The following is a 20,639-nucleotide window of genomic DNA, read 5'->3' on the forward strand; positions in this document are numbered from 1 at the left end:
TTGATCTTTCGAATAAAAAAAAAATTTTGATTACAATTTAATTTTTTGTGTTATTTTTTACAATTTCAAGTTCTATCGGGCTTAAAAAAACACCCTATAAAAACGCTATTAGAGAGATACCATTGGGTAGTTTTTCTAAACACCTGTATCACTCAATTATAAACTTACATCAAATTTACTGACTATATTATTATGTAGAATTGTAAATTTCAATAAAAGAATTCTTAAAAAATTTAATTTTTTTTTACTTAGTTTGTTAATTTGTAATAAATTTTACATAGTTTTTACCCATACTTTTATTTCTGGTTATCTATTCACTTAATTCGTTACATTATTTTAGTGGTTTGTATCTTTTTTAGTTCTGATGAAGCCCTGAAACGAGAGGCGAAACGTAGGTTCATAATAAATAGTTTAATCACTATTTGAGTTATTTTGAGCGCACCCAGATCATTTTCCTTTTATATATTAAATACGGCCAATCAGCGACTTTCCAAAAGATCTATTTATACATTTGCATTAATAGACAGACCCTTTATTTAATTACCCATAAGGGCAGAGAGGGCAATCTAGACCAGAAAGTAAAAAGAGTTCCTCAGCAGCTGACAACCGGCGCCGAAGAGAAAGTATTGGATTGGATAACGGTATATGGAGTTCTGCACGGGTTGGCTGCGACTGTATAAATTAGTGAATAAACAAGCAATAACAGTTAGTAAATTATTCCTAGCAAACAGCTATACTCATACATAGAAGACCGATGGCTCAAAAATATTAAAAAACTAATTTTTTTTATTTATAATTTATTTATTGTTATTTACAACTGTATAACATATATACAACAAGTAAATTTGTTGTAGGTGATATAACGACATGATACAAACATGTGGAGAATCTACCCATTGATAGAACTCCAATAACATTTCTAGAGGAGAAGATCTCGAGGGCATCTTCTTTTCAGACGCCTAGGAGGATTATTAGGTGATGAAGGAGAAGCCAGGTTAGAAACAAGTGGATTTGTGTGGTTGGGAAGTTTATCATGGAAGGAGTGGTATCTGGTTCTGGCCAAATCAGTGACTTATGGGACATTCAGGTCCTGATGGATGACTTGATTTGTGACAAAGTAAGGATTTTGGACTGTAAGGATTGGATTCGGGAGAAATTTGATAGTTTACTGGAGCCCCAAAGATCAACTCCGTATGCCCAGATAGGCCTTATAATAGTCATGTAGATCAGTTTTTATATAATGGAATGGCAATTTAGACCGTTTGTCGAGTAAATGTTGTAATAGTCGGAATCGACGAGCAATTTCGTATCTTTTCAGTCTTGTATGAGGATTCCAGGTTAGTCGTTTGTCCAAATGTAGTCCTAAGTAACGGATCTGTTCAATAGGAATAAGTGGGGTATTATTAAAGAATACTGTGGGGCAAGAGGTCATGGGTTTACGACCTTTAATTTTAATCTACCATCATTATTTTTGCACCATTCTTCAAGGGTGGTGATGTGGGATCGGAAGGTTTGGGAAACAATGTAAGAATCATTGTTCACTGACAATAGACATTTGTCATCGGCATGGTCGGTGAGGATAGTGTTAAGATCGGTTAAAAACCGAAATAAAAATATAAATTCGATAAATGTCTATTTTAAATAGACCTCAACATTTGCTAAAAAGCAACAACAACGGTATATAATTTTTTTTTTTTTTTTTTATTGTTTACTAGTAGACCCAGCAATACATCGCAAATTATGGATTTAGAGTTGATAGGTTAGTTGAATACAATTGAAAGTTAGATATAAATAAATATATTTAGCTATTTACGCATTTTATTAATGATTTAATTAATTTATAGCGGTAAATAACATTATATAATAAAAATATATGGTAAAAAACAGAAATAACTTCAACAGGACTGAACCAATTCACACGAAACTTAGATGTGGTTTAGGGCTTTGTAATCTGCACCAAAAGGTACAAACTGGATCTAATTACAATCGGAGGTATTAATCAAAAGTTTTGAAAAGTTTTTCTTAATTTCAAATCAATATTTCGTCCTTATAACGACACTAATACTAAATGCTGGTAATATTGGTTAAATTCCTAGCAATTGAATAAAAAGTTAAGAATTTATGAACGGCAATATCAACAATGGAGACCGGGAGAAAAATATAATATAAACATAACATCGATAAAACTGAATAATTCTCATCCTGACCTTAATACTATAAATCGATATGTAATATGAGCCGACCGAGAATCGATTACCAAGGAGTAGCTATTATATTTTAGTGGAGTGCTGTCAACATCGTTTCAGGAAAAGATTGGGAAATTTCCTGATGACTAACATCACACATTCAGGTTTCCCCGAATAGGGAGTGAACTAGATGTGCTTTGCTCCATCAAGTAAATGTATGTAACAACAAAAATGTTAATGTTTTTTGATATATTTGTTATGATTAAGTGTTTATAATAGATTTTTTCAAGTACATTTTTATTAATTTTAGGATATTAATAAAGTTAGGGCGATTCAAACAGATTAAGATGGAGGCCTACAAACAAAAATATAACAATAAACAGAGGTTCATTTGCTAAAATAAACTTAGAGAACAAGAAAATCTCTTTTCATCAAAGATATAAATCGCAAATCCTCTTTTGATTTCCTTACTTACATCCATATGTCAATAAATCAGAGATGAAAAAGTAGTGAATGAACTAAATCAGGGTATGTCAGTCGGTCTGATTCCTCAACTTTTTCATGCCTTACATAACATTTCATTTTAAGTTGGCTTGTCGGTTCACGACAAATGGGAAGGTCATTGCTCAAACAAATTTTATTTCGAGGATCTTCCAAAATCATATTTATCTGTAGAATAAGGAAAATTTGAGGGAAATCTGATAAAATGTATAGAGGTAAAAAGATATTATGTTAAAAAAATTTGCCGAAAAAATTGTTTTTCTATCTTTTTCTAAGGGTTTATTGACCTCCTCCCCTTTCATAAAAACTTAAGAAAAACATATAAAATGAAAAAAAAAAATTCTTTTATCATTATATCTAATTATAAATTGGCTATCAAGAAGGCTAATAATAAATTTTGTCTATTATAATATTCAGTAAGGCTATGAAAACAGAACAATATTTACAAATATACAATATGAAATAAATTGTATCCATTAATAAATTTACTATCGGCAAAGCTAGTAACAAATGTTAACTATTGAAATATCATGGGAGTTTTTAAAAACAATACAAATGTTGTAATATAGCTATATATCTAAAAAAAAAAAAAAAATGAACTGCAAAAATATATTCTTCTATGCTATCAGAAAGGCAATTTACAAATTTAATCTATTAAAATGTTATACAAGTTTTTAAAAACAGTACAAATATTTTGTAATATACTCACAAGGATCTCCTCTTGTGAGTATATTATAATTTATTTCATATTGTTTATGTTATTCATAATGTATATTTGTAAATATTGTTCTGTTTTCATAAGCTTACGGAATATTATAATAGACAAAATTTATTATTAGCCTTCTTGATAGCCAATTTATAATTAGATATAATGATAAAATAATTTTTTGTAATATACTCACAAGAGATCATAACACAAAAAAAAGCAATCCTGCTCTACCCCTCACACGTGGGGGATAGAGTGGGCTTAGGGATCCTCAGGTCGATTGTGTAAATATTGTGTATTAGAGTGTAAATGTGACTAGATATTATATTATTTTATTTATTTATTTTTTCATGCACATAGTTTTATTATGTTCATTTTCTATATTATTCTGTTTGTATATATTTTAAGATAAATTTTATTTATTTTTATGTACTTTTTTATTATTTATTAAATCATTTTTCATTCTTATTTTATTTTATTTTAGTAAGAATGTGATCATTCATCACTATTACCTATTTCCCACTACGGTGTGGCAGATTGTAATGTCTATCAATAAATAAAGTTTTTAAAATTAAAAAAAAATTATCTAATACTTTTTTGTAATTCTTCTCTATTTAAATTTTTCATTGTAAATTTTATTTTTATTTTTGTTAATATATTTTCTTGATTTTTTATTTAAATTTTCAAATCTTTTAAATCATTTCAAGCCATACCTTTGAAAACTTTTATTTAATGTTGTCTATTCTCATTCTTGATTACATTGTTTTAGTTGTTTGTTTCTTTTTTAGCCCTGACGAAGCCCTGCAAAGTGGGACGAAAAGTTGCCTCACAATAAATAGTTTATTTACTATTTGAGTTATTTTGATTACAGTCGGATCATCATTTATATTTATTTTTTGCGAAGATATGTACATAATTCTGTTATTTTTAATTTTTTTATATTCACCCCGTCTTAATGGACACCTCTATAAAACGGAAAAAAAATATCTTCTGGTCATTGTAGGATAGAGGTTTCACTGCACATGATTATAATTATTATTAAATAATAATATAGTATAAGGTAATATAGTGACAGTTCCCTTGCAGTCGCCCACTTTCTGCCAAGATTACTCTGAGAGGGAACGCTTGAGATAACACGACCGTAGATAAGGAAAAACAGAACTCTTGTTCAGAAGTGTGTGGACTATTTTACACTTGTGCTACAATTTTTAATGTAATAGTAAAAATCAGAGTCAAATAATCAAATATTGATGATTATTAATCAGTAAGAGAGTAATTCAAAAATTCACCAAAATTCTTTTTACAGTTTATACTCGTTTATTGAGGCTTGAATACATAAGAACAGAGCAGAACTATATACATAAAATGCTTACGCAGATACGTATCCATGAAAACTTCATGCCCGTGGAAGTTAATTTAGAAACATTTTAATAAGTTTGACGTTTTGTCCTGAAAAAAATCCATCATACCCAGCTGTACATATAGCATACCTATATGTACGTATCATTAACCAATTTAAATTTTCAGAAGGGTACGAAAAAAGAAAAAAAAAGTAATAATTTTGCAAATAAAATCGGCTAGTAAGATTTTTTTTTTAAATAAAATAAAATGTGTAAAATAATCTAGAAAAATTTATTACCGCACTAACCCTGTTCCTGAAAGACGTTTACAAGAAATGAGACTAACCAGTAATTAATGGGCTATTATTTTTAAAGTTGCATTGTATTTTAAGGATAATGATATTTTGTTTTTATGCAAAAATTTCTGATCCTGTACAACATTAATTATATACACTTAGGTATAGTATACGGTAAGCCAGGAAGTATAGAATTGTGTGGTGCAAGAAGTATATAATAGTGTAATGCAAGAGATATGTAATAGTGTAGTGCAGGAAGTATAGTAAAGTCTAGTTCAAGAAGTTAAGTGCAATGTACTGCAAAAAGTAAAGAATAATATGGTGCAAGAAGTACAGTATATTGTAGTGCATGACGTAAGTATATTGTAGTGGAAGAAGTATAAAATAATATGGTGCATGAAGCACAGTATATTGCAGTGCAAGTAGTATAGAGTAGTGAAGCGCAAGAATTATATAATAGTGTAGTGCAATAGGCTAAGGAATAGTGTAGTGCATGAAGTACAGTATATTATAGTAAAAGAAGTATAGTAAGTGTAGTGCAAGAAGTATAGAATATTATAGTACAAGCAGTCAAGTATATTTTAATGCAAGAAGTATAGTATATTGTAGTATTAGACGTATAGTATACTTTAGTGCAAGAAGTATAAAATAGTATGGTGCATGAAGCACAGTATATTATAGTGCAGGAAGTATAGAATATTATTGTACAAGAAGTATAGTATATTGTAGTGCAAGACGTATAGAATATTGTCAGCTAAGAACTCCAGTAAATAACTTAGCAGTAGAGTGTGTTAGTATTGGTAATTGGTGGGGGAACTAGTCCAGAAAGTGGGCCTTCTGGTCCTTTTTTCCGAAAAAGTAATATTATTATATGTTGTGGGTTCGATTTTCTCCTCCCCCCACGTCTCTGGTGGGAACGTTTCGAAGCGCTCTAGAACCTATGCCTCAATCCACGTACAATAAGTAAAGTATATTGTAGTGCAAGTATTATAGAATAGTGTGGTGCATGAAGTAAAGTATATAGTAATACAAGAAATAAAACTTAGCTGTATCTAAAACAATACCTAATTTAACTGTACTTTTATACTATACTAGGATATAAGAAGAATTTTTTTTTATGGAATACATAATTTCAGGAACGAATTGTTTATTGAAAAGGAGAAGATTCTTCTTCTTCTTTTCATTTACAACAGGTCAATTTTCTCTACCACGCTAAAATAAGGTTCATTTCAAAAACGTATTGTCGAATGTACTAAAATTAATTTTGTAATTAAATTTGAGGCGTACGAGTTTCATTAGCGAATACGTTGAAAGGGCTGACGGCAGCTGCGAACCTTTCCCGGATGTTCTTGACGGCCATTAGTTCTTAAAGAGGTCTTTGTCTCTTGGCAAGGACTCAGGAGCCCTCCCGGAACTGCCCGAGAAGAACTGCTGACTCCAAGTTACTGAAAGCTCCCCAGGGCTCAAAGAGCAGGAAGCAATTTCAGATGCGTAATGGTTTTAAGAAAAGAACTGTTGAGGAATTCTACACGGTAAAAATGTTTAGGCAAAAGAAGAAATGGGATACAGGAAAGGAGCCAAAGCGAGAAAAAAAAGAAGTTATCAATGTTTTATTAATTAACTTATTATTTACTAATAGATGGATTTTTGATAGAGATGGGCAAAAATTAGCATAAGATGAAACTAATAACTAAAATTGTCATGGATACGACACTCATTCATGAATGAATCATTAATAAATAAAATCGTATTCATGACAATTTTAGCCATTAATTTCGTCTACGACGCATATTCATCCCTATCCTTTATCCAGTTTTCACAGCTGACATCCCAACCCATCATAACACTATGCTCACCACGTATGCCGATGATACATGTCTATTGTCAGTGAACAATTATCCTTACATTGTATCTCAGATCCTCCAATCCCGCATCACAACCCTTGAAGAATGGTGCCAAAATTGGAGGATTAAAATTAATTCCAATAAATCTCACCAAATCACATTTACCCTTCGACGTAAACCAATGAACTCTTGCCCTACAGTATCCTTTAATAATACCCCGCTAATTCCTGTCGAACAGATCCGTTACTTAGGACTACATCTAGACAAACGACTGACATGGAATCCTCATACAAGACTGAAAAGACAAGAAACTGCTAGTCGATTCCGACTATTACAACATTTACTAGACAAACGGTCTAAATTGCCAATCTATTACAAAAGACTGATCTACATGACTATTATAAGGCCTATCTGGACATACGGAGTTGAGCTTTGGGGCTCCACTAAACCTTCGAATTCCTCCCAAATCCAATCCTTACAGTCCAAAATCCTTAATGCTCGTTACTTTGTCACAAATCAAGTCATCCATCATGACCTCAATGTTCCATATGTTGCCGATTTGGCCAGAACCAGATACCATTCCTTCCATAATAAACTTCCCAACCACCCAAACCAACTCGTTTCTAACCAGGCTTCTGCTTCACTACCTAATAATCCTCCTAGGCGTCTGAAAAGCTGAAAAGAAGATCTTCTCCTCTAAAAATGTTATTGGAGTTCTATCAATGGGTAGATTCGTCACATGTTTGTATCATGTCACTATGTCACCTATAGCAAATTTACTTTTTGTATATATTTTTATAGTTGTATATAATAATAAATAAATTAAAGTGTCATATAGCGTTTATTTGACAATGAAAATGCCCCTGATTTTTTAAAAACACAAAATACTAATTATTATCTAACTACGCATTAAAAATCAATTACGTTTTGTCGTGCAAAAAAAAGCCATTGTTTTGGCATGACGTCATATCTACATAAACATACTCTAAGCTTATTTACCTAGTGCTAATTTATTTATTTTAGTTTTTTGTTGTCTCCCTTCTTACTAATACACCGTATATATTAGTAAGTGAAAGAAAAAATGTTACATCACCACACTAAGGGGCCTCTACATGTTGGCCAAGCCATGGCAAACTCGAGCATGTGGATGGGTGGCTTGGCTTGGTTGGCCTAGGTTCGTTGCCGAGCCATCCAGAGTCGGTTTTTGGACACAGATCAAAGGGGTTCGTGAGAGCGCTCGTGTAGCATCTCCACCATTGTTCTTTGTCTAGTTGCAACTGAGAGCTGTTAGGAGGTTAAAGGTGTTTGTTGGTACTTTTTATAATAAGTTTTATATTTAATCTTATTTATTTATATTTAATTTCCTTTCATTTTTTTTTTGTAATAAAAATAATACAATCCAAGTGCAATGGCTGAAACCACAAGTACGTCCGCCATGCTTGCATCTCTGAATAACACTGACATGTGGATGGCCCGCTCTTTGTTTGCCGAGCATTTGTACGAGCCTCCGATTCGTGGCGAGCGGCCAACATGTGGATCCGCCTTTAGATAGAAATACAATTCACTTTAAACTTGCAATAACTAATTTTCAAGATAAAAGTTTTTTTTATGTTACGTTTTTGTCTAATTTGACTGGATTATAAATAGGTTAAGGTCAGAAGAATTGATAAAAAAGAAAGTTTATTGGTACCGGGAGTGGTAGGAATCCCAGGAATGGAATGGATTGATCTGGATGATTCAAATCTAGCGCAGAAGATTGACCGCAATCAGACATAGCGGAAAGGAATCTGAAAAATCAACTAATCCTGAACAATGTTTCCGATCTAGTTTTTAATTGTACACAGCCTTATCTGCAGTTGAAACTGAATCGCCATATTTAAATAAAAATTTCGATCTGGTATAGACGATTGATTTTTCGATGCTAAGGGAACCTGTCACAAGTTTAATAATAATAGAATAAAATATTTTGGGCCTGCAGACCTGCTCACCAAAACAATTGCTCGGTTTATTAAAATAAATGTCAACCCTCAAAGCCGGATTCGAAACAGCACCGCAGTAGTCATTAGACGTCGCTTAACTCCCTCAGCTCCAAACGGCCTATATCAGATATTTTATCCAAATATATAAAAAATCGACTCAAACTAATCGGAATACTTAACGCAGATCAAATGGAGCATAAGAGACAGTTTTTAAAATTTTATTGTTAAAAATAGATCGAACCACTTTTGATTCTAATCGCCTTAAACATAAAAAAGAACATAAAAGTACGCCAATATCATAAAGTTTACAGGTTAATCATGATTTCAGGTTATACGAGTATAACCGAGAACAAGGCTGAATTGGATATGCACATGACCTATACTTTCATACACACATCGAAATCATATTATCGATTCATCTATCTTTAAAAAAATAATCCTTTATTCTGTATGAATTAAGTAAAAATTATTAAACAAAAAATAATAAATACTGGGAAAAAACAGTATGACTCTATAGAGATAAGTACTTTGCAAACAATTTAAAATATGAACTCCATTGTTTACACTTTCTTAATATAAAAAAATGGACGTTTCAGAGCCCTTCTACATCGATAAGTTTAATTATGGAGAGTATTAACAATGCAACACTAAATAATAAATATAATTACAAAATAATTTCACGTATTTTCAATAAACAGTACAACAAATTTTATTATATCCAATATCCTAGTTTGTATGTTGCCGATTTGGCAAGAACCAGATACCAATCTTCCATAATAAACTTCTCAACCACCGAAACCCACTTGTTCTAACCATGATTCTCTTTCACTAGGGGTATTCATGATGTTGTGTTAAATGTTATAACTATAAGATTGTGAGCAGCCCTATTCGAAGTCATGTTAAACGTTAAATGCACAAGAGCCCCTAGCGTATGTTCTCAGCAACTTGTCGTATAAGCCTTTATGTTTATAACCTTCCTTCCAGACCCTCATGTTATTGTTTACTTCAGTTTTGATTTAAGTAATTAATTACAACATGCCTAGAGTGAGTGAAAAGTGGAATTTGTGTGAAAGTTTAGCTTATGAAATGAAATGAAAAAATAACTTTATTCTGGGACATATGTCCCCTAAGAATAATTACATGGTTCATACAGTGAGATTTTTATCTGGTGAGCGTTTACAAATTTTCAGATAGTAGAATGAAATTAAATTATTTTTTTTACTGTTTTCTTTCTCAAATGTATCATTAAAATTATCCATTCTGGTTTAATAACAGGGATATGAATACCACAAACACACGAAAGAACTGAGCTGTCACAACAAAAATGGCGGCGATCTAAACTGGTCTATTGTGTGACGTCATTCTCCATTTAACAGACCAAGTAACAGACTCTCAGCCATGTTAAATGTTATTTTGTTTTACCACGGTAAAAGAAGGCAATTTTTTTTCGATTTAACATGAGTTTTTCCATTTAACACGCTTTAACATGTTAAACCAAAGATCATGAATACCCCTACTACCTGATAATCTTCCTAGGCGTCTGAAGAGAAAATGACCTAGAGATCTACTCTAAGAATGTAATGAGAGTTTGTATCATGACATTGCATAACTCATATAACATTTAATTATTCTACATATATTTAATGTGCTTGTTAATATCAATAAATAAATGATAAAAAAACTATTATTTGACTTTTTTTTAATAAAATTTAATATAGTATGTTCTAATACTCAGAACTTATTGCCCTTGACTGCAACACTCAATTGCATTATTCATAAAATTAAAAAAAAAAAAAATTAGGAATTTTAAACATATTTGGGTTCTAAAAGTGTAATTAGAAAACTAAATTTACATTTCAATTTACAATTTATATTTTAGTGTTGGAATATTTACGAGCTAAGGACCTTGTAATTTACACACTTATTAATTCGCTTATATAATATATTCCATATCTAAAATAAAATAACTATACACAGAGACCAAACTATGCTCATATCCTAACAGAGCGGTAACAATTAGCATTCAAGTAAGGCGAGTTAGGTACTCAACCGAATGTATATGTATTACTTCGGTCGTCAACCTCAAATTGTCTTATATTACGATCTAGCATAAGCTTTTAGTATTGTTTAATAATGTTTATTTTAGATGCAACTGTGTCTTGAAAGGGTTTAGCACTAATAAGAGACATAAACTTAAGTGTAGTTGGGAGGAGTTCTATCAATGGGTAGATTCTCTATATGTGTGCATCATATCGTTAAATAACTAACATAAAATTCACTAGTTGTGTATATTTTAATTTTGTATATATGACAGTTTTAATTATCCATAAATTAATTATATACATAAAAAAGTGCATTTTCAATGTAGAATTTAAAAATGTTTGCGGTGCTCGCATTACACAACTACATACATATCCAAATTTTGAGTAATTTGTGGACTAGTGCTATTGCTAATTTTTTGAATTTCGAAAAAAAATAAAATGGCCCAGAAATTTTTTTAAAATTTTTTGGTTGCTATAAAAATTCGTATTTATGGATTTCTCAAGATGAAGATAAACAATAATAATTTTTTTCCTTCCACGAATACGACAGTTCAACAAGAGATAACGAAATTATAACGCAATCAACACGACCTCTCACGTTAGAGTGGATATCAGTTTCATTTTTTATTTTGACTAGTTTTGTTATTCATAAAATTCTTAAGTATTATAAATTTAATAATCCTTTTACTGGAAGAGTCTTATATTTTAGCAGCCTGAAGATGGGGGAAATCTCCCGAAACGTTGCTGATGATATGAAATAAACTATTGTATTTTAATAAGGAAGAATTTGTGTCATTCACTAAATCCATCTTAAGTATTATGTGTTTATCCATTGTTTATTATTGCTATTAATGAGAACTGTTTATTTTTTTCGAATTAATAAAATAAAAAATACTATAGAAGATTTTTTAAAAAGACTGATCCAAATCGTTAGAGCCGTTTTCGAGAAAATAGGAAAAATGAAAAAATTCGATTCTATAAAGTGGCACTTCGGGTTGGACGATTTTAACGAGAAAGTTACTGTAATGTCCAAAGTAGGGATATGACATCGTTTTCTACACATCGATGTTTTTTTTTCAAAATCGATTTATTGAAGCCGTTGTTTTTTTATTCACGGGGTATTATGTTTGTCTCAATTTTAAATCCAGAAAAAAAGACATCTGACAAACGACTAAAATGGAATCCTAATACAAGACTGAAAAGACGGGAAACTGCACGCAGATTTCGACTGTTACAGCAGGTACTAGACAAACGGTCTAAACTTCCAATCCACTACATAAGACTGATATACATGAATATTTATAAGGCCTATCTGGACATACGGAGTTGAGCTATGGGACTCCAATAAACCATCAGTACTCCTGAATCCAATCCTTACAGTTCCAAAATCCTCCGTAAAATCCTTAATGCTCCTTACTTTGTCACAAATCAAGTCGTCCATTATGACCTGAATGTCCCATATGTTGTCGATTTGGCCAGAACCAGATACCGTTCCTTCCATAATAAACTTCTCAACCACCCAAATCCACTTATTTCTAATCTGGTTTCTCCTTCATTACCTAATAATCCTCCTAGGCGTCTGAAAAGCTGAAAAGAAGATGGCCTCGAGATCTTCTTCTCTAGAAAGGTTATTGGAGTTCTATCAATGGGTAGATTCTCCACATATTTGTATCATGTCACTATGTCACCTACAGCAAATTTACTTGTATATGTTTTTATACAGTTGTAAATAACAATAAATAAATTATTAAAAAAATAAAATAAAAATAACACTAGTGGTAACAATTTTCAGCTTCAGTAGTTATAACCTTTTGTGTGTACGTTTTAGTATGCCGCGTAAATCTAATGCGCTTTTGATCAATAAGTTTATTAATATGTTAATAACTCACTTTATAATTCAATAATACTCGACTTTAGGAATTATGTTATCTGCTGAAACTAGCTAATTTCGTAAACAACGTAAAACTCGCTAGGAAGATTATTACAAGGTTTTCATCACAAGTTTTACGTTTCAGTGTAAGGGTATTTCTTCCACTAAAACAAACACAACACTAGTTCAAAGATCAAAGATAACTTTATTTTACTAAATCACACTTTAGCAGTTTAGAACAAAGAATTCGTTTAATCAAAATTTGTGTTAACTGCTTAACCCAATGCCAAATTTATTATCAGTAATTTTCTGGTTAATATAAAATTTGAAATAGGCAATGATGGTAAAGCAAGCGGACAGAGATCTACAAACTCTCTCTAGCTAACTGAAGCATCTACCAAAAGAAATAAACTATAAACTACCTCAGCCTGCGTGCATCTTCTAGGCATAACTGATCTTCAGTATCAGACATCAATCCATCACTATCAGACATCAATAAAACAATATCAGACATCAGAGGGCGCAATAACGTAACGTAGCAACGTAATACGACAATGACAGGTTTTTCAGTTCTATCTTATCTCAGCACTAGCAGGTATCATTTAATTGCTTCCACCGCCAAAATAAATTACTGATTAGATAACGAGAAACAAAAATAAATATTGATTACAATTTTTTAAAAAAATGTTTAGCCTTTTTTTTTTTAATTTTAAAATATTATTAAGATAAGTCAAATTCGAAATTCAACATTAATTTCGAATTAAACTCCTAAATGAAGAGGGAATATCGTAACAATAAATTATATATGTCATCTATTTCGATTTGAAACCCACAGACTTCTTGTAACTTCCAAATAAAAAAAGGTGTAACTGGTAATATCAGGGCAAAATTGAAAACAATGATTAAATTGCCTTGTACTATCCTCACCACGTATGCCGGTAACACATGTGTGCTCGCTGTTGATAATAACCCTTTAATTGCATTCCAAACTCTTCAATCCCATATCACAGCTCTCAAAGAATGGTGTCGTAATTGGAGGATTAAAATAAATTCCAACAAATCCCATCAAATTTCACCTTTACCCTACGTCGTAAACCTCCTGACTGCCCTACAGTATACTTCAATAATGTTGCCCTTACCCCTGCCGAACAGATCCGCTACCTTAGACTACATCTGGACAAACGACTAACCTGGAATCCTCACACAAGACTGAAAAGACAGGAAACTGCACGTAGATTCCGACTATTACAGCACTTACTGGACAAACGGTCTAAACTTCCAACTCATTACAAAAGACTGATCTACATGAAAATAATAAGGCCCATCTGGACATACGGAGTTGAGCTTTGGGGCTCCACTAAACCTTTGAATTTCTCTCGTATCCAATCCTTACAATCCAAAATCCTTCGTAAAATTCTCAATGCTCCTTATTTTGTTAAAACCATCCATAAAGACCTAAATGTTCCTAATGTAACCGATATCATTCCTTCCATTATAAACTCTCTAACCACACAAACTCACTAATTTCTAACCTTGCTTCCTCTTCCATTCCTGGCAATCCTCCGAGGCGGCTGAAAAGAAGATGGCCTCCTGACCTTATATTGTGAAATGTTTTTAGAGTTCTACTACTGAGTATTTTCTCTATATGCTGTATCATATCATTATCATTATGTAATTATAATCAAATTTACTTGTATTTTTATACAGTTGTAAATATCAATAAATAAATAGAAAAAAAAAGGTTTTTGGGCAAATATATAAGTATAACACCTCATTATTATTAATTGTAATTTTTTTTTATTATTCACATCATAAGTTCTTTCAATTGTTTTTTTTTATTTTACTTTTTTTTTATTTTAGTTATTGTTAATTGAATCATTAGTTTTATCGCTAGAAATTAATTCATATTATACTCTTCTTGTTTATAAATCGTAGCAACTCCCACCGAGCCCGGACAATCCAAAGTATAACTAACTCAAATTTCATTTATGTTTATCATTTTTATATGATATTTGGCCCCAACCGATAGATGGCATCTGGTTGGCCCATATTGGAGGTACTTTTCTGAGTTGACAATTAAATTAAAAACTATGTTTTGCCATCTACCGCCATTACATATGCTAAGGTTGATATGACAGTTCACATGTCAAGACGTATAAATATGACAGTTAATGCGATGGTTAGTCCACTGACATTACTGGTGCTATTAACGATCACGCCAGTGCGTCATTGTTGTCACAATAGTAAAACTGGCTTACAATTAAATTTTGTCATGACTGTGACTAACAAATAGTTTTACCATGGTAGTGGCTAACACTTTTACCCCAATAAGGAAAACTGAGCGATAGTTCACTGTCAAGGCGTACACCTGTTATAGTTAACGCGACTGTTACTTCACTGACAATACTACTAACTATCACGCCAGAGCTTGTGCAACAGCATTATTATGATTGTTACAATCCTACTGTTATAGTTATAGCGATTCTCCATGAACGGGAAAAGCGGCAGGTAAAACAAGTATTTTAAAGAAGCTGAGTGGTATTTTTTGGTAGTGATAATCGGCAGCACTGTTTATTACTTAATTAGTAGTAAGTATATTCAATTAGTAAGTATTCTCAGAATACTGATCTTTTTTTTTGCATATTTACCGGAACCAGCTACAACCTAGTGAGGGTCAAGAATAAAAAGTAGCGACTAATAAAGGTTAAAAAAACCTTTTGAACTTTAATGTGAAAAATTTAAAGATATAATTAAATAATATTTTTTAAAGTTGCTAATAACAGAGGTTTATTTATTTTGTTAAAATAATTTTTTTTTTATATTTACAACTGTACATAAAACACGACAAATAAATTTGAAGTAATATCATAATGGTAAGGTGCAAAGATGTAGAGAAACTACTCATTGGTAGCACTATAAAAACATTTTTACAAGGTCTCGAGGCCATCTTCTTTTCAGACGTCTCGGAGGATTGTGAGGAATGAAAGAGGAAGTAAGGTTAGAAACTAGTTGGTTTGACAGTTTATAATAGAAGGATTGATATATGGTACAGGCTAGATCGGTTATATAAGGAACATTAAGATATTTATGGATGATTTTATTTGTTACAAATTAAGGAGTATTATGAACTTTAAGAAGGCTTTTGGATTGTAAAGATTGGATACGAGAGAAATTTGATGGTATAGTGGAGCCCCAAAGCTCAACTCCGTATGTCCAGATTGGCCTTATTATAGTCATGTAGATCAGTCTTTTGTAATGAATTGGAAGTTTAGAGCGTTTGTCAATAAGTGCTGTAATAGTCGGAACCTATGGGCAGTTTCCTGTCTTTCCAGTTTTGTGGGAGGATTCCCAGTCAGTCGTTTGTCCAACTTTAATCCAAAGTAGCGAATTTGTTTTACAGGTGTAAGAGCAATATTACTAAAGTATACAGTAGGGTAATCGTCAGGTTTTCGACGAACAGTAAAGGTGATTTGATGGGATTTATTTTCATTCTCCAATTTCAGAACCATTCTTCGAGGTTTTGTGATATGGGACTGGAGAGTTTGGGATGCAATCAAACTGTTATTATTAACTGCGAGCACACATTTAAATTAAAGTTAATTTATTTTTATTTCCTACTTTTCAATTATGACTTTATTTTGTTTTTTATCAGTTACTTTAAGGCTCTGGATCCCATTAAATATTTTACAGTATTAATTCAAAAGGATGGGCCCCAGAAAGAAATATAATAAATATGATGATATAAGGAATAAAAAAAAAGAAGATATATGTAGGCTGCATATTTCAACTTACTACATTACGAGGTGGAATGTCAGTTGGCGGTTGTGGTGTGTTCCTCGCGGTTTTAATACAACTTGATCACGACTGAAAAAATATGCAACTACCTACCTCACCTTTTTTTACAAAAACTCGATATACATGCATTAATAATTAGAATGCATGTATCCAATTAATAATTATTTACATTTATTGAGTATATAAATCAACTCATAACTAATGTTACAAATTGTGGGTCCAATTCAATTCACAATTGATTCAAAAATCTTTTTTGACAGTTGGAATCGCTGAAAAAACCTTCATTCGACCATTTGCTGGAGTACGGAATATTTTTTTCTTCATTATGCCAGAGTAACTAATTCTTTTAAACCTCCGTCATCTATCAAATCGTCTGTCTTGATCAAATCCATATTACTGGATCAGGAAAGAAACGAAATAATAATGGCAGAAACCTAGGATACAGATTCCAACTTGGAACTATGGAAGGTTACTTGTATGGTGAACTTTAACGTAGGTTTACACTTTAAATCAGTTTAACCAACTTAATGTGTTCTGTATTTTTATAATACTTCTTTAGTAATATTAATTCCGTTTTCATTAATTCTCTAACCAAATTTTTGTTATTCTTATTTTCTTTAATTTATATTGTTCATTTTTATAGAAATTATCGTAATTAGCCATAAGATTTTTAAATCTTATTTTTGTTATCTATTTGCTTATTTGTTTACCTCATTTAATTATTTGGATCTTTTTTAGCTCTGATGAAGCCCTGCAACGTGGGGCAAAACGTTGGCTTAAATTTAATAGTTTTATAATTATGAGAGATAGTTGACCGTGGATGACTTGTACGAAGAGAAGATGGTTGGAGGTGCGGTCAAAATGAAACAAAAATAAGTTAATGTAACTTATTTAATTGTGCCAACGCTTCGGCTAGAGTTTCTAGCCTTCATCAGAGCTAAGAACAGAACAAGATAACAACCAATAAGTATAAAAAATAAAAAAGAAGAAAGAAAATATAAACAGAATGACATAAAGTGAATAATGTTACAGAATGGAATTAATAAAATGAAGTTATATAATGCAAAGAAGTATGAATATATTAGTTATTAATAATTTAAAAATTGAAATATGGAAAGAAAAAGAAAATTAAGAGAAAGAAAATATATGTAACTGTACTAATTGATAAAGAGGCAAAATATAAGTAAAGTTTAACAAAAGAAATGATTAGAAGAAAGAAAAACAAATTTAAAACAACAATAACAATATATGATGAACATAACTAATAACGTGGGTAGGGAAAATGAGAAAAGAAGGGGTGGTAAAATAAAGATAGGGAAAAAAAAGAGAATAAAACGAACCTGTTAGCTTGAAAAACAAACGCCAAGTGGTATTCTGCGCCGATAACGGCAAAATTCCGAATTAAAAAGAGTTACTTAATTACTTGTATAAAAGTAATTTTTATACAATTACAAAAATCGTCTCACCACTTCTTCCGTCTTCACAACCCCTTTCTACCCCCTTATACAGACCACTACCTTCCCTCTCTTCCCGACAATATTCAAGAACTCTTGAATTCTGCTTACATAGGCGAAACCAAAAATTTCTTAATAGACCGTATCTAATAACATAAATATTCTGTATCATCACATGATCATTCTGCCTCTAAATTTTCGGAACATTCTCTTTCTTTAAATCATTCCTTCGATTTCGATAAAACTGTATACTTGCTACAGTTCGTAACCATGGCAAAAGGCTCATCTCTGAAACCCTCTATATCCAATTAGAACCTTCTTCCGTCAATTTAAAAACCGAACAAGCACAACTTATTAATAGAATATTCGCAAATAGTTAATTTACTAAAAAAGTAATTTTTATAATTTTTTTTTTTATTTATTTTATTTTCCCGCCCTTTGTATCGTATTATTTCACTTCTTAAACTTTTTCTTACACATTTGTTGTCCCCCTCTTATATACGTTTCCTCTTTTTAACTGTTATTAAATACCCATCTTCCGGTACCTCGTCATCCTTGTACATAACATGTATTTTAAACATATTTTAAAAACCATTTGTCGTCACCCTCTCACACGCTTTCTTCCTCTAATTTTCTACTTTTTAATTTTTATTATTTACCCACTCGTAACGTTTCCTCTTAAAAACACTTAGTCATTCTTGTAACGTCATTTTAAATTCGGAGTTTTGCCGTTATCGGCGCAGAATACCACTTGGCGTTTGCTTTTCAAGATAAAAGGTTCGTTTTGTTCTCTTTTTTTTCCCTATCTTTATTTTACCACCCCTTCTTTTCTCATTTCCCTTACCCACGTTATTAGTCATGTTCACCATATATTATTATAGTTGTTTTCTAAATAATTTTTTTTTCTTCTATTCATTTCTTTTGTTAAACTTTACTTATATTTTGCCTCTTTATCAATTATTACGGTTACATATATTTTCTTTCTCTCAACTTCATTTTTCTCTCCATATTTCAATTTTTAAATTATTAATAACTAATATATTCATACTTCTTTGCATTATATAACTTCATTTTTATTTTATTTCCTTAATTATGTTATTTTACCTACTTGTTCAATTACCTATGAATACATTTTATTTTCCACTTATCTCATCACTTCATTTTATTAATTCCATTCAGTGAAATTATTCGCTTTATGCCATTCTATTTATTTTTTATACTTATTGGTTGTTATCTTGTTCTGTTCTTAGTCCTGATGAAGGCTAGAAACTCCGAAACGTTGTTACAATTAAATAAGATACACTAACTTATTTGTGTTTCATTTTGACCGCACCCCCAACCATCTTCTCCTCGTTTTATGAATATTTGAGTTTTTTTCTTCAACCGACCCGGACCAACATTTTATTATTACACACGGATAATCTACAAGCATAACTTTTTTATATATTAGAGAGATGTTGAAAAAAAAATAAACAGTTAAAACTGAGAAATATTTGATGAAAAGTTGTGAAAGGCTCAACGTGAAGCCCACCTTAAAACTGTTTGGTTCAGTGGATCCTCATCAAGGACACAAGAGATAAAGCGTTTAATCCGGCGTTACTATCAGTCAATACGGTCCCGCCTGTATTTATGTTTTATTGCAAAATAATATTATTATTTTAGCTGATAATGAAACACAAATTGTATAGAAAAAATTTTAACACTAACAAATTTACCAATTTTAACACATTATTATTCGATTGTTAAATATTAATAAGTAAATATCATACTTTCCTCCTATAATAAATGTTCAGGGAATCGAAGATTTCGGAATGCAGAATTGTTCAAAAGAAAAAAAAATATTACACTTTTTTTTCCAATCCAAAGCAATTTTGGATTCTCTCCATTATATAATGAATATGACAAAGTTATTAAAAGTATTGAGAAACATTTTTTATTAAACTGGAATTGTGCAGTAAACAATTAGATATACACTGAACTAATGCGTTTATATGTTATACAAATAAGGAAATATAATTGAATAGTTTTAAATACATTTTTATAGACAATATTAATAATAAATCAGTGTATATTATAAGATTAATAACGTTGGGTTCATTAACTCAAGAGACAATAAGATGCAATATTTCCTTAGTACTACAAACCAAAAAAAAATATATAAATATCTTATAATTAAATAATATATGGTACTAAAATTAAATATAAATGAATAATACAACAATACAATACTAACGTGCAGTCGTCAGAAGCCCCATTATCCATTCCACATTCCCTACGTCACGAGCCCGAACACTCCAAGGCTTCGACTGATCAGGCGATCATCCCCACCCCGACGCGAAGCGTCTCCGGACACCTTCGGAAACGTTCGGTTAACTTCGGCGGGCTCGATTCCAATTAGTCATTCAGGAATGCTCCGTCAATTTAGCATAATATTGTAATAAAATCAACCGATCTTAATCGTAATTTAAAGGAAGAGAAAGTTTCTACTTGTGGAGCGTTATAGTGTTTGTGACATTCGAAGGGGACAGAACAGTAAAACTGTCGCAGACACCATCAAGATTTTAAGAGAGAGGGAGAGAGAGGGAGAGGGAGAGGGAGAGAGAGAGAGAGAGAGAGAGAGAGAGAG

At 31.4% G+C, this 20,639-nt stretch overlaps 1 protein-coding gene across 13 annotated transcripts in view; it reads right to left on the reverse strand.

Annotated features, from left to right (window-relative positions):
* Nucleotides 1-20,639, reverse strand: part of LOC106679185 (NAD kinase) — a 255,860-nt gene that overhangs the window by 105,753 nt on the left and 129,468 nt on the right. For 2 of the 13 annotated variants that reach the window (XM_014418192.3, XM_067051875.1), the window contains exon 1: nt 20,247-20,322. The exons of 10 other annotated variants lie outside the window; for them this stretch is intronic. In XM_014418192.3, the coding sequence (XP_014273678.1) occupies nt 20,247-20,275 (29 nt within the window). In that variant the 5' untranslated portion in view covers nt 20,276-20,322. Of the gene's footprint in view, nt 1-13,186; nt 13,380-20,246; nt 20,323-20,639 lie in introns of those variants that run through there. One more of the 13 variants, XM_014418188.3, reaches the window with a different exon arrangement.

This window comes from Halyomorpha halys, unplaced genomic scaffold, assembly GCF_000696795.3.
Source record: "Halyomorpha halys isolate HHAL.00 unplaced genomic scaffold, Hhal_1.1 Scaffold183.1, whole genome shotgun sequence".
Lineage (NCBI taxonomy): Eukaryota > Metazoa > Arthropoda > Insecta > Hemiptera > Pentatomidae > Halyomorpha > Halyomorpha halys.